Genomic DNA, 15,001 nt, shown 5'->3' with positions numbered 1-15,001 from the left:
GGCTTTAGATTCTCAGTGCTGTGCTTTAACCCGCTGCGCCACCAGGGAGGGCCCCTTATGTTACTTTTAAGAGCCATTGTTGTCCTATAACATATGAAGGAACTTTTATGTCCAATTATATCCAGCTCAACAAAAGGCACTGAGTTCTCTTTACCCACACACAAGTTCTGTTTTCAATCTTTGTCATCAACATGGCAACCAATGTTTAGAAAATATCAGTCACTCTAAAGAAAATTTACACTTTAAAAATCTATTAACATGAAAACAATTGAAATTTGCCCCCACTTTAGGGTGCTAAATTTTTTTGTATGTAAAATTTCAAAACATGCTTGTTAATTGAGGGGAGTATAATGTAGCAGCAGAAACACAGATTCTCATGTCAGGCAGAAATGGATCCATAGCATATGTGTTTTTGGCAAGGTCACCACTGAATATCAAGTTCTCACCTGTGATATCATCGTGACTCTTCCTCTGATGTGGGGAGTGAACGTTAAATGGGATCAGCTGTGCCCTGTCCCAGTACCTGGCCATCCCCATGCAGGTCCAGGTCACCCCCTTGCCACCATCATATTGAGAGGAAAGCCTACATGCGAAATTCACCTGCAACGCCCAGTGCCACCAAAAACTACCTGATAAGCCACCAAAAATAGCCAGGTTGATATTTATAATTCTAAAAATATTAAGACAAATGGCCATTAGCAGGGAAACAGAAGAAATTTGATTTTGAAAATAAATGCAATTTATCTCTTTGATTAAATCACACTTCTGCCTCTGGGGTGATTTGTCCCACAATTATTATATTAGTTTTTCCACAGAGCTCTTGTTTCCAAATAGAATTAACTTATTCTTTTGTTGTGAGCACAACTAGAGTTTCACTGACAAAGAGTATGCTTGCTTCATTTTTTAAATTTAAAAAACATCCTTATTAAATCAACTTTAAACACATGAATTTTTTTAATTCATCCATAGTTCAGTCATTGCTATAGAACTATCTTCAACCATGCTTTGTGTTCTGTCAAAGCCTTAAGAAAATATATATTTACTTTTAGATTACAAAAGTACAATTCTTACTGAAATAACATAAGAAAATTTGGGAAAAAAACAAATATATGTATATATAAAGAAGAAAATAAATATCACAGATAATTGGCCCATCAAGATAATATCAACATAAGCTTTTTGGTGTATTTCCTACCAAACATTGCTTTTAATTCATACTTTGTTCTCAGTAACTTAGTTTTCCAACTGTTTTTTTAACTTAGTCACTAAATGGCAGTCCAAACACAGTTTTTAACAATTAATGTAACATTTCACTCTGTAGATCAGGGGTTGACAAATCATGGCCCAAGCATCAAATCTGGCTCTGTTTTCATAAGAAGCTTGTCAGAATATAACAACATTCATTATACATGAGGTATCTATGACTGTTGCATGCTACAATGGCTCAGTTCAGTCATTGCAACAGAAATCATATGTTCTGCAAAGCTCTAGAATATTAATATTTTGGTCTTCACAGAAGAAGTTTGCCAAACCCTAGTCTAGATGTATTCCCCTATCACTGGATAAATTCAGAGCTTTTTAATTTTTAAACTATTGTTAATAACTGCAATTTTTAGGTTTAAGATTGTTAAAAGCCTGATTAATTCCTTAGGATGTATAGGACAAGAGATCAAAGGTTTTTAGTTTTTTGATACAGACAACCAGTTGCCTTCCAAAATGCTGTACCAATATATACCCACAGCAGTTGTTTATGAGACTAGTCAGGTTTCCACATCCTTGCCCAAATTGCACATTCATCTTTTTTCTATCTGTCATGTTGGCAGATAAATAAAAGTTCATGTTCATATGCATTTCCTGGATAGTTGGGGAGGCTGAGATTTTACCACCTATGTATTAGGCATTTGCATGTTGCCTGGTTCCTTATACTGTTGGGAAAGTTTTCTTTTAGAATTATTAACATCTGTTAATATCTGTCCACTGGGTGGACCAGCCAAGATTTGTCAAGAGTGAGGGGAAAACTGGTCCAGCCTTCAGCTGGAAAAGGAGGAGAAGGGAGACAAGGAGAAAGGAGTAGGAGAGAGAGAAGGGCGAGAACAAGTAATGCCATGAGGGGAGAAGGCAGGGAGGGCGGAAGAAGAACAAGAACTGCTTTAGACAAATATTAACACGGCTTGGGTTTCCTGCACATTCTTGCCTTTTCTCACCCCACCCGCTTCCAGAGCCCCCCAACTTTTGCCCTAGCTACACTGGTCTAGGCAGGCATAGTGTCTCCACCTGTTGGTACCTCCTCGCTGCCCTCAAATACTTGCGGGAATTCTCTCTGCTGGGCTAAAGCACAACATGTCAATAGCTTCAAAACCTCCTTCTCCCCTACATCTGGCCATGCCCACCCCACATTCCCTACGGTGGCCTATAAATGGTGTGGACTAAGCCACCCAAATGGGTTTTAACCACCTGTTTTCAACCAGTGTAGGTGGTCTTACTCTGGAATATGGGAGATGTTGGCACCAATCTGCCTGGGCCAGGATCGAGTCCTTTTGACTTTTCATGTGTAGAAACTTCCAAACATGTAAAGGGGCTTGCTGAATGGTGGTCATTATTTTGGATCTTTAAAATAATGTGTTGTGGGCCCTCCCTGGTGGCGCAGCGGATTAAAGTGCAGCACTGAGAAGCTAACGCCACTTCTGCATGAGTTCAATCCCGCCTGCCCTGGAGGTGACCACATGGGCGGCAGACCTCTCCTGGCCCGCCTGCTGCTCCCCTCAGCAGTGTACTTCATATGTCCACTGTTCTGCTCACCACTCTGCCTCTGATGAGCCCTCTCACCACCCCTGCACCTCTGGCCTGTACCCCAGTTCTGTATGCACAAATAAATCGTTAAAAATAATAACAATAATGTGTTGAGGGCGCATCGCGTGCAGCAGACCAGGCTCCACAAGCGCATGATCTCATCTGTCCTCATGGCGGCTCTTCAGAGAAACACTCTTCTATCAACTTTATTGATCTTTATTTCGAGTCCCCAGAACACATTCCCTATCTGGAAAATTCCAAACCCAGCATTCTGCCTAATTTGTTGCCAAACCTTTTTCTCACGGAGCCACGATTTCCCAACCTGCCACGACTCTCCCTTTCCTAGTAGGGTCTCCTCAGACCTCCTCCAACCAGAGTTCCAGCTTCTTATTGACTTGTTTGATTTTTCTTTCCTTGGCCTTCAGATCTGCGTGACTTCTGAAGAACAACAAGACGGCTTTATCAGGGTCCTCAGTGGTAAGAAGCGAGGCCTTGTCCCCCTGGACATTCTAGAAAACGTCTGATTGCCGCCCAGCTCCCTCCGCAGCAGGCACGCTCTGCTGCAGCGCCTCATCTCACAGTGTCGACCAGAGGCTGCCTGCTGACCCGCCCCCGGGAACAGTGAGACAGGACTCCGGTCTGAGACTGCAGGGCAGCGGCCACCAGCTGGAGGGCCTACAGCACACCCAGGTGCCCGGGCGGGGGTGAGGCTGGCAGTCAGCTGAGGGAACGGAGCACTGTACCTGATCCCTGACTCAGCTCTTCCTGTGTAAGTGACCCTGCTGGACGGTGCTCCAGTTGGCTGTGTGACCCCAATGGAGAGGCTCAGATCCATGTGGCCACGTGTTGAGTCTGGTTCCAAACCTCTGTCCCCAGTACTGACGAACCAGCATCATCACGTCTGAGATTCCCAGGCTCTCTGCAGAGTGCAGAATGGGGGGGCCCTCCTTGGTAGCCCCCAGCACACCACCACAGCAGGACTCCCACAAAGTCCCTCCTTGCCTGGGATTGTGCTGTCTGTCCTGTCCCCTGAGTAAGCCCCAACAAGTGTGTTAGATACGAGGGCTATGTCAGGTTGGCACCAACTGCGAAGACCTGATCTGCCCAAATGGGCAGCTGATAGGCAGCTCCCCGTGCCCCCCTCCCCCCATTATCTAGTCACCAGTAGAGGTGACAGGACACAGGCCTAGAAAAAAAGGGCAAAGCGGGGTCAGGTGAACTCGAGAGCTCTTATTATTGAAGGGTATGCAGCCCTTTCCATGTTTAAGTCCCGTGCCTACGGGATGGCGCTGGGGAAGACGATGTGGCAATAGGCTCAGTGATGTGCACCACTTCACTTCTCAGCCTCTACATTGGGGGTGGCATTTTTCCCATGCTCTATCCTGTAGGACTCTTTTAGAGGTTGATACCACCTTGCAGAGAACCAGAAAATGGAGGAAAACCAACAACTGCATCTTAAGAGAAATGTAGCCAAATTGGAATCCATTCTTCTTTAGGCAGTCTGTGATATCCAGCACATAGTAGATGGAAGAGAATCCTTAGTGCTTCATTCTTCTGAAAGCAGAGGAACTCGGGGCCTATTTAGCAGCTAGGGAGGTCTCTCTACTCTGTACATGTACTAATGTTTACAAGAATGCAATATACTGTGATGCCTTCCTCCTCAAGACGCCTCCTAGCATTCAGACGTGCATCCTATTAGTCATTAATGTGGTTCAGTGTCAATTCACAATGACCTTGGAATCAATGCCCGTTTGATTTGTTTTCTTACAGAGCAATAAAGTCATTAGAACAATTGGTTTTTAAAAGACTTAAGTGGATGCATCCTGTGCATGTAAGCATTATTTCCCAAGCCAAAGTATTAGTCTCCATTTATTTCTTTTGCTACTGCTCAGCCTGAAGTCAGGAGCTGAGATGAGATGGCTGCTGATTTCACAATAGTCGGGATGCCTTACTCTCAGCTTAACGCCGCCATCCAGAATTTCCTCCCTCTCTGATTCAGTGTGCATAACTGAGTGTAGAGTCAAGATGAATTCTCTGAACACGGGGGTGGATAGTTTGACTGCTGTCTGTACAATGGAATGATGGAGTACAAATGCCCTTTGTCTCTAATGCCATATTCCATTCAATAAAGACAACACAGTGGCTGGAAAGAGCATAGAAGAGTGTGTGTCTTGAGCTCTGCGTGACACCTTCTGGCACAGTATTATCACACCCACGCAAATTTAATTTGCATTAAAAAACTGATTTGCCTTTTGAAATTGAACAAAAGGAGGTTACTGTAGATAGCCTCCAAGGGGGTCCCCCAGTGGTCCGGCCTCCTGATAGTCTTGCCCTGCTATTCCCCTACCAACCCTCTCTTTTCACATCTCTCTAAGGTATCTATAAAGTATTGAAAAGGACAGAAGTGCACATAGTTAAAATAACAGCTGGAAGACAGCCTACTCTAGAATCCCAGTCTGCAGGCAAGAAGAGTGGGATCGTGTCCCAGAGGGGTGAAAAAGTCAGAAGGAAAAGTAGCTGTTTTGTGTGCTGAAGGCTTTAGCGAATGCTGACCAGCAGGGCGTAGGTTGGTATAAAAGAAAATTCAGCATTGCTCAAAATAGTCTCCCTAGGACACTGAGTGAGCAGGTGTGCTGCACAGATTAATCACAAAACAAAATTCTACAACAACTCGGACAGAAAATCAAACCTAATTTAATGGCATCCCGTAACAGCGTCTTAGGTTTTGCTCAGTTGCTGTCCTGTTGTGTGTTTTGAACAACACCTGGTGTTTTTGACCCTCAGAACATGTTGTTTTTCTTAGCTTCCATGAGGAGTTTTAAATAATCCTCAGTTTTCCTGCAGGCCATAGAAACTTTTAACTTACCTTAAAATTTTAACAGAGAATAGAAATTTATTTTATAGTTCCTTTGTAAAAATTAAAAAGTGACAGTTTTTTAATCATCTCACTGAGTTTAAACAGCTCTGAAACATCTTGCGTGTCTGTGTAGAAGTCAGGATATACTGAAGTCCTGGAAAAGTACAAGACCTATTTCCAAGAAATATTTTCAGATTTCCTTCCCTGGTTTCTTTTTTTGTTTAGTTGGTTTTTGTCCCAAAAAGTCCTTTATTTAACTTATTTATTTATTCTTTTAATTGAGAGAACATTTAGACCCTCCCCCCTCAGGAATCGCCACTCTAGTGTACCCACCACAGAATCACCCATAATCCATCACCATAGTCCACTGTGCTCCCCCACAGTGTGTGGGGTCACACTGAAACCCAGGTTTTCAGGTTATTCCCCTGACACCATCTTTTCTTACATGACATCTTTTTTCTCCTTTAAAACTAGTTTCTTAAAAGTTATGTGCTTTGTTCATTCTTCTCCAGTCATTATATGATTTAAAAAATAAAATATATGACTTTTCCCAAGGTCAGCTTTGACCATGCTAATGTCCTGTTGTATCCATTTCTGTAATTAACTCTGTAATTAGTTTTGATTACTTGATTTTTTTTTATTTCTTGTGTGTGTGTGTGTATTTTGTACAGTTTCTGCTTTCAGAACTAGCATTTTATTTTGTTCTTTAATATACATGTAATCTTTATAAATATCAATGAATGTTGAAAAAGTTGATCATAAAGTGCGTACAGTTCAATATGCATCTACAAATAAACACTTAAGTATTTATGTCACCTGTGTGCACTCTCTAAGACAAGGAAATCAGTAGTAAGCAACCGTAGGACTGAAGTGACAGGCACCTGGTCTCCGGTCCTTAGTGTCAGTCTCAGAGGGAGAACACACCAGCCAATACTTCATCACAATTTCCCCTTCCACATCTAGGATGAATCACTAAGATAATTTCCTAAATAAACAATCTCTTTAACTGCCTGGAGAAAACTGTAAAGAAGCCACTGGCTTAACTGAGTGACACTGTATAAAGAAGCAACTTTCAAGTGAAGAAGTTCCAAAAATATTTGTGGAAAACTTCAGTGACAGGTCGTGAAGCTTTGGCAGGGTGAACAATTACAGTGATGGAGCCAGAGATCACAGTTGGGTGAAGGCTCCAACACCACTCCATGAGAGCCATCTACAAACCAGCAAGGGCAAAACTCACATCATGAACGAGTAAAATGTATTCATATTCAAGAGTGTCTAATTCTGGATGTGGTGAATCATAAGTTTCTGGGTTTTGATCTTTATAATGGTTGTTATTTTTGCAGTAGAACCAACAAATAGTTCTGGACTCTGCTGGGAAAAACTGTCATCAAAGAAATAATACTGAACACATAATTAGTGCTATAAAGGAGAGAGTAGAGTAACCACAGAATATACTAGAATACCAAAAACTAAGAACTAGTTTTTTAATTCAAAACTGAATACACTGGAGCTATACCATTTCCATTAGATATTGAGTCTACAAAAATTCAATGCTCTCATGCTAAAAATGTTCTCACTTTCCAAAATGGTGACTTCAGATTGGAAGTGGTAGCGTGGTTTTCAGCTCTCTTACAATGTCCCAGCCCTTTGAGGCACTTCAGTTTCATTAGAATTTATGGAGGATGGAGAGAGTAATTTGTGGAGGTGAGGTGGACTTTTCAGCATGGGGCACTTCTTTTAACTTTTTAAAGTATAAACCATCCCAATAGGATGCTGCTTTCATGCTATCCAGTAGGCAACTTGAGAAATATTGGTAGCACTGGAATATTGGTGGGAGGTGGGAGCTGGTGAGGAGGACCATTGTGTCCACTGCACAAAGAGGGGAAGGGGGATGATTGCCCGCTTTGACCTGGGATGCTCTCCTCCCAGACAGGGTGATGGCCATATTTTGTTTCCTGAGAAATGGCCCCAGGCAGGCAAGTCATCTACTAAGGATTCTACCCCACATCGATCCAGATATTTAAAACCCCTCCCTGCTGGTACAAGGGGTTAAGTATCAGCACTGTAAAGCTATCGCCAGCCACTGCAGCACAAATTCTATCCCCACTCACTCCCCAGCTAGGGAGGTGACCCACATGGTGCCGCAGACCTCTCTGTCTCCCCACTGCTCCCCTCAGCAGTGTATTGCAGTAGATGTGCCTGTTTAGTAGATGAGCTCCCCACCCTGTCTCTGGTAAATCCTCTTTCCCTCCCATACCTCTGGCCTGTACTCCTCTCTTTTATGCATAAATAAATCAATCTTTAAAAAAAAATTCAAAGATTAATGAAGGTTAAAATATCAAAATGGGACGGAAGCAAATATACAGACAGCTTCACAACAGAGGGAACAAGGATTTTTAGAATACAGGCATCCTGTGCTTTAGGTCAGATGCCTATCATATTCATGAGGGATTTCACAGAGCCTTTTGCTACAAGAATACCAGAAACATGATCTACATGAATTACAAAAGTTGCATTTGTAAATGACCAAACCGGTCTTTCATTCTTGCCCAGAAAGCAAACTCTGAACTCCAGGAGATGGCCATCAGGGAGTCGGTGAAATAGGCATGCAAAGGGCCTCAGTGACAGAGTACTGGGATTTTGTAGGGAGCAAAGAAACATGAGGGACCTCAGTACTTGTATTTCCAGGTCCACGAAGTGCCAAGCAATCCAGGCGGTAGGACATGAGGTGTGTGACCCTCCCAGAGGGTGTTTCCTCAGCCATCAGCAGATGTTTGTTTCTGATGCCACCAGAAACATAGAATTTTATTAGGGATGCATTTCAATCAATAGGCCAAGGTCTGAGGAACAGACATGGGGCTAGTTAACAGTTAATCATGAGGAGGCGGAGAAAGAAGAAAGCATAAAGATTTGAGTAAATTCCATTTATTCATCATTTTTAGTCTAGGGGAGTTTTTGTTGCCAAATGCAGGGATCTGGCTATACTTTGCTCCCTTTCAATTATAGGGGCAAGGAAGGAAATCTTCAATACTGGAAATCAGTTTTATAGAAAACATAATTCTTGCAGACATGTGATATTAAAACCATAAAAACCAAGGCAATGAAGCAAGGCAAATCTTGAGCCAGTGCTCGAAATAAAGAAATTTGTGGGAACTTTGCTTACAAGAAACGTGATTTGTACTTACAGAAGGATCAGCCATCTGAAGAATGTTGTGTACTCCACAGAAGGGGAGTGAACATGGGTGGCAAGGACTGGGCCTGGAGGGCGTAACAGAAGCAGATCTGGACTCAAGATAAGATTCCAGAAGTGTGTGGGGGCCGGGGAAGCGGGGCTGATGGGAGGGGAGCGGAGCAGGCAGTAAAGAATCACTAGTACAGAAGCAAGAAGGAGCAAGCTATGTCCTCAGAACTCTCCAGGAGAGACCTGTGTTTCCTGAAGGAAGAAACACTTTAAGACCTTTATCTGGAGCCCTGAGGGAATCAGCTGAAATGACAACAGATTGATGATAAGCTGACTTGTGGGAAGGGTGGGTTCTACTGGGCTTTAGTTTGAGCAAGATGAACCTCAGCTGAGTCTCCTAGAACCCCAGAAGAGAGGCCCTAGACCTCAGCCCTTTGAGACCCACTGAAGATTCTGAATTCCACAAATGTCAGGTTTTACATTTGTATTGTTTAAGTCACCAAATTCGTGGCTGTTTGGTGTATCAACCACGGACTGTGATGTCACCCAGCCACTTGGGAGGTGGAGAGACCATGGGAGAAATCTAACTGAATCTTTAGTGGGGGGGGGAGGTGCCTTAAGAATAATGCCACAGAGGACCAAAGAGAAAAATAAGTTCCCAGTCGGAATAAGCCACCCAAAGAGAAAAGAAAAAATCTAATAATATGGCCTTAACGTGGAACCAATATAGGAAGTTATTATTCCCTTCTGGGGATACAACAGGACAAGGAAGTCTGAGGATGAGAGGAGGAAAGATTTCTCAGTCTGGCCAATAGGGTTGCATCCAAGGGATTCCGATCGGGCCGCTGGGCTTCACAGAGGACACAGACGCAGTCTTGCTTAGAAAACAGTGTCACTGGGCTTAGGGGCCCCTGTGTTTGGGGTTGCCTGGGCCCCTGACTATGATGTGAGCTTTCACAGCCAACACTTTAGCAGAAGCAAAGGCAAAATTTATTTAAAGACAGGATAAAAGGGCACCAGAGAAAGGTCCCTGGGCAAGCAGGACCCTGGGTAAACAACTGCAAGGGAGTAGTGGGGCTCCAGTCTTAAATGGGGTGCTGTCCCTCCATCTCTTCCTGGGGTGCATGCACAGGCTCTCCTGGGGTGCAGTTTGGCAGTCCCGGCAGCAGCTGGGAGCAAGGGAGAAGGCTTGACCTGAGTTTCCGTGGGGTCAACCAGCAACACCCTACCCTTGGGATGAGGAGAGAACTGGGGGTTGGAGGGGAGGTTGGGGGATCATTTTCAAGGAAGTCCCCATCTCTCCGCCCCCATGTTTCTTGCTCTCCCCAAGCATTGGGCCTGAGTGTAGTTTGGGTGATGCCTACCTTTCTCCCCACATGGCTTTGTCAGCTCTGGCAAGTGTTTCCTGGGGTCCTGGTAGAGCTAGCCATAGGCGCTGCCCTCCCTGCCTCCACGACTAACAAACGAATTCCAGGACATGCATGTACACACGCACACACTCAGGTAGAATTTTCACAGGGTACTGATAAAGATTTAAGCAGATACTGGCTCCTTGGTTCAGTCGAGTGGTCTCAAAGCTATTCATCATTTTATACACAATAAGCAAAGTCTCATTGCCTCAGCTTCTGGAAGGCATTCCCTAGGGATCTCTGGCTCTGTATCTCTACCTTTTTCCCCCCTCTGACCACTTCCTCAACACCACCAAAGAGCACAACTGAGTCTCCACAGAAATGACCCAGTCTCAGGAGGGTTGCCACACATTGTCTATCAACTCCTTCGGCCTCAGGAGATGAGTGTCAACATTTTCTATTCCTCCCAATTTCTCTTCTACCTAGAAGGGAAGGGCAGATTCCTGTCTCAGTGACCTCCAGCTTCCTGTAATTGGGGGAGAGCTACAGTGGGCTAAAGACATGCTCTGGTGCAGTGTTGGGGAGCTGGTTAGGTGAACATTCCCACTCCCACTGCAATTTATCTTTCAAATGCACTTTATATTTCAAGACACATCAACCAACCATTACGTAGTAATAAGAAACTGACAAAGCTTGTGGGAAACAAGGAGACTATAATATGCTTGGGTTGATTCGAGTAGATAAAAATAAAAAAAAAAAACAGATTTATGAGGCATCATGAAATCCATGTGGAATCACTGTCCTTGACAGGTGGGCGCAAACAGCTGATACTAAGAGAACTGGGACAGAAGAAGGATGCGCAGGCTGGCAACAGCGAGGCAGTGACTGAACAACCCAGTCCTTCCCCTTATAGGGCAACAACGAGGGACCCAGGGCACTGAGGCAAATCAGCCAGGCTGCTTGGCACCAGTGTCCTGGCACCATGAGCTCACAGCTCCTGCCCCCTTGCAAAGCCTTTTTTGGTGGTGTGGTTCTTTTGCAGAGCCAACCAAAAAGCCAGGTTCATCTTCGGGAAACCTCCCTTTGACCCTTTGTCGTTCTGTGCAAAACACTCTAATGGCTTCTCTGGTCCCCCGGGGCAGCCCAGTGGGAGCAGTGGGAGTCTTCTCTGGTGGCCTCAGGCCATACTAAGCAACTCCTACGCTGCCCAGAGACATTCTCAGCTCCTGTAACTTCTTATTTAGTGGTGGTTTTCTTAAATTCATTTCAATAAACTAACTCTAAACTCCTGGAGGGCACAATGCTAGGCTGAATTGCCATGGGGAAGGAGATCATTATTTCTGTGATCAATTCAGAATGAACGGGGAGCTCTGGCCTCAGAAACTGCTCAGGCCCGTCCACCATAGCAGCACACGCCCACCTCCTAGAGCACCCAGGTCATGGCACTCAGTGATCGTGGCCTCTGCCCATGGTAGGTGAAATCAGTCAGCAAAGCCCACTAAGATAGAGATCGAATTCATGACCTGTGCCAGGGATTTGATTCTGTCCTGTTCCTTGGCACAGAATCTAGCTCCAGGCTCAGTCACAAGGGGAGAGTGTGTGGTTACAGATCCATCATCACCTCAGGGAAACTAATTAAAGACACTTGCTAACAAGGCTGCCTCCACAAGGCCTCTTTGTGCATCTAGCCCTGCCCATCTGTATTATTTTTTTTTTTTTTTTTATAGTCAGCTCAGGTCAAATGGGAGAATGAGGAAAAAGAATAGGCATCATTGACATTTTGTGATTTTTAAGTCTCAAGAGAGTCATTGAAAGTGAAGTATGGCATAAGTCTGCCTGAGATACACGTAAGACTTGTGTTATCATCAGAGGAACTGCAAACCTTTCCCCAGAAGTCCCCACAAACTGTCTACCCAACAAATAATGTTGGGGGAAATTGGACACCCACATGCAAATGATTGAAACTAGATCATGATCTCACACCATATACAAAAGTTCACTCAAAACGGATCAAGGAATTGCATATAAGATCTGTAGCCATAAAATACACAAGAGAAAACATAGCTAAAACTCTTCACAACAGTATCTTCAGTGATGTCTTTGGGAACTCGACTATACTGGCAAGGGTAATAAAACCAAAATAAATAAATGGAACGACATTAAACTTAAAAGCTTCCACATCCTTCTCAGCCTTTTGGCTAAAACCAAGTGTAAATGCTTCTGGACAATAAAATAAGCTATCACTGAAACAAAAAAAAAAATGCCCTATTGAATGGAAAAGAATATATTTACATTATATGTTTGATAAGGGTCTGATAACCACAATCTTTGAAGAACTCATACAACACAATGAGAAAAAATGTCTCTACCACTGGGAATAGAAATTGCTCAGCCACTATAGATAAAAGAATAAAGATTCAAAAAAAAATTTAAATTGAAATATCCTATGATCTGGGAATTCCACTTCTGGGTATTTATCCAAAGAAAATGAAAACAGGATAATGAGGAGACATCTGCACTTCCATATTCATAGCAAAATTATTCATAATAGCCAAGACTTGAAGACAACCTAAGAGCTTGTCAACAGATGGATGGCTAAATAAGATGTGCCATAGATCTATACACAGTGCATGTTATTCAGTCATAAAAAGAAGGAAGTACTGCCATTGGCAACCCCATGGACAGACTTAGGACACACGGCTAAATGAACTAAGCTAAACAGAGAATGGTAAATACAGTCACACAACACTTGATGACATTGCTGTCAACAACCCCATATACAATCGTCTCATTAGGCATGTACCTATAGTTTAGGTGTGTAGTAAGCTATACTATTCAGGTCTATGTAATCACTCTCTGGAACAGTCACACAAAGATGAAATTGCCCAATGATGCAATTCTGAGAAAGTATCTTCATCATTAAACATGCCTGTACTGCATGGTATCACTGAGATATGGAGTTGTTTTTTTTTTTCTCCCAGAAAAATCAAGCTTGTAGAAGTAGAGTAGAAAAATGATTTTTCTGGGGGATGGGACATGGGGAATAGGGAAATTTTGACAGAAAGGGTATAAACTTTCAGCTGTAAGATTAAAAAAGCTAAAGCTGTACCATAAAATACATTGACTATTATTTCTAAAACTGTGTTGTTACTGGAATATGTTAAGAGAGTACAACTTAAATGTTCTCCAGCAAAAAAGATAAATCTGTGAAGCAGTGATGGATCTTCTATTAACTAACTAACAAGCTGGTAAACATCCTTTCACAATGTGTTATTTTATACACTTTAAATATCTTACAACTTTATGAATTATATCACAATAAAACTGAAGAAAAGATAACTATGTAGCCACTCCTGGTTATGTTTTAATCACCTTTTATATTTAAAAATTCCAATCTTGGGCCTTCCCTGGTGGCACAAGGGGTCAAGACACAGCATTTGAAGCTAGCCATAGCCACAGCAGCTGGAGTTCCACCCCTGGCCAGGGAGCTGACCCACATGGCACAGAAGACCTCTGCTGTCTCACCTGCTACTCCCCTCAGCAGTGTATTTCAGTTATCCACCTGTTCCGCTCTCTACTCTGTCTCTGGTGAATCCTCTCACCGCGCCCCCCCCTTGCTTTTGGCTTTTCCCCCGTTTTTTTTTTGCTTAATTAGTTAATCTTTTTAAAAATACTACAATCTCAAGAGAAAGAGAGAGAAAAACTGAAAGATGAGGAGAGAGGAGGGGGTGAGTCTCCATCAGTCTCCAGAAATTCTCCAAAACTCCTGTTCTCCTGGCCCCCTCTACCTGCATGTTCTTATTCCTTTACAAGCTGCTTCTGAGCTGCACAGCCTCTGGCTGGAAGCAGACCCAGTCCTCTTTCCATCATTTACAAGAAATCCACTCCCATAAATCATGTGCTGAGTTTGGAGACTTGACCTGTGGAGTCAGCAGGAGGCTCAGGAGCTCACTTGCACAAGAGTCTACAACACCTCACTACCCCCATCACCCCGCTCCTCCTTGCTTTCTCCCACCCAGCCCTCAAGAGTGCCAAGTATTTCTTTCCATTTCCTTCCTTCTTTTTGCATATCTAAATGTACCCAAATGTTCAACAGGGTATGAGAACTTCTGCTAAGACCACTTCTTGTCAAAGGGCTCAGGAATCAAATTCTAAGTTACTAAAATACGATCTTTAGTTACCGAGGAATGTCTCCATTGAGAACAAATAGAGAAATCTCAAGGGTTTCTCCCCTCAGACCCTAACTGGGCCCTTGTCCTGTAGGGCCACAGCTTCTTCCTATACTCTCCATCCATGCAACATGGCCCAACCAACTGGGGCATACTTCACTCTAGTTGCATCATCTGTTCAATGCCCATTTCTGAGTTTCTCTATATCAATTCCTCAGCTGACTGTTAAGGTCCATGGAATGCACCCCCACTTTTTCAATAACATCTTCCTTTCATGCTGAACCCAAACTGATTGGAGATGTAGACAATTAAACAGAATACTTGAGGAAAGTCACCTTCCCAACATACCATAAATAAGAAGCAATGAAGGGTTCTTGGAGAACAGAAATCATACCCCTGACCAACAAGCAGAAACGAATCGCCTGAAACACCACACAAGTAGAGGGTTGGGGCTGTTCAATGCTGCTCCCTGTTTCCCTTTAATATTTGTGTTCTTCAGTTCCCTGGAGCTTCCTTCCCAGCAATGGATGCATTGAACAGTCCCTTCGTAAGAACTCAACTATCAATTTCTCACTAATACAACCCTTTTTCCAGTGAGTGTAATCTATACTCTGGCATTCCCTTGCAAACTGCTTCTGAGTTGCCCTGCCTCCGG

At 43.4% G+C, this 15,001-nt stretch overlaps 1 protein-coding gene across 1 annotated transcript in view; it reads left to right on the top strand.

Moving 5' to 3' along the window:
• STAC (SH3 and cysteine rich domain) overlaps positions 1-6,428 on the top strand; it is a 106,379-nt gene extending 99,951 nt beyond the window's left edge. Inside the window, exon 11 of the mRNA XM_004676329.2 lies at positions 3,216-6,428. Coding sequence (XP_004676386.1) covers positions 3,216-3,314 — 99 coding nt within the window. The 3' untranslated portion in view covers positions 3,315-6,428. The remainder of the gene's footprint in view (positions 1-3,215) is intronic.
• The last annotated feature ends 8,573 nt before the right edge of the window (positions 6,429-15,001 follow it).

This window comes from Condylura cristata, unplaced genomic scaffold (assembly GCF_000260355.1).
Source record: "Condylura cristata isolate star-nosed mole 26May11 unplaced genomic scaffold, ConCri1.0 scaffold00004, whole genome shotgun sequence".
NCBI classification, from domain to species: Eukaryota; Metazoa; Chordata; class Mammalia; order Eulipotyphla; family Talpidae; genus Condylura; species Condylura cristata.
This window is presented reverse-complemented; position numbering and strand designations above follow the sequence as displayed.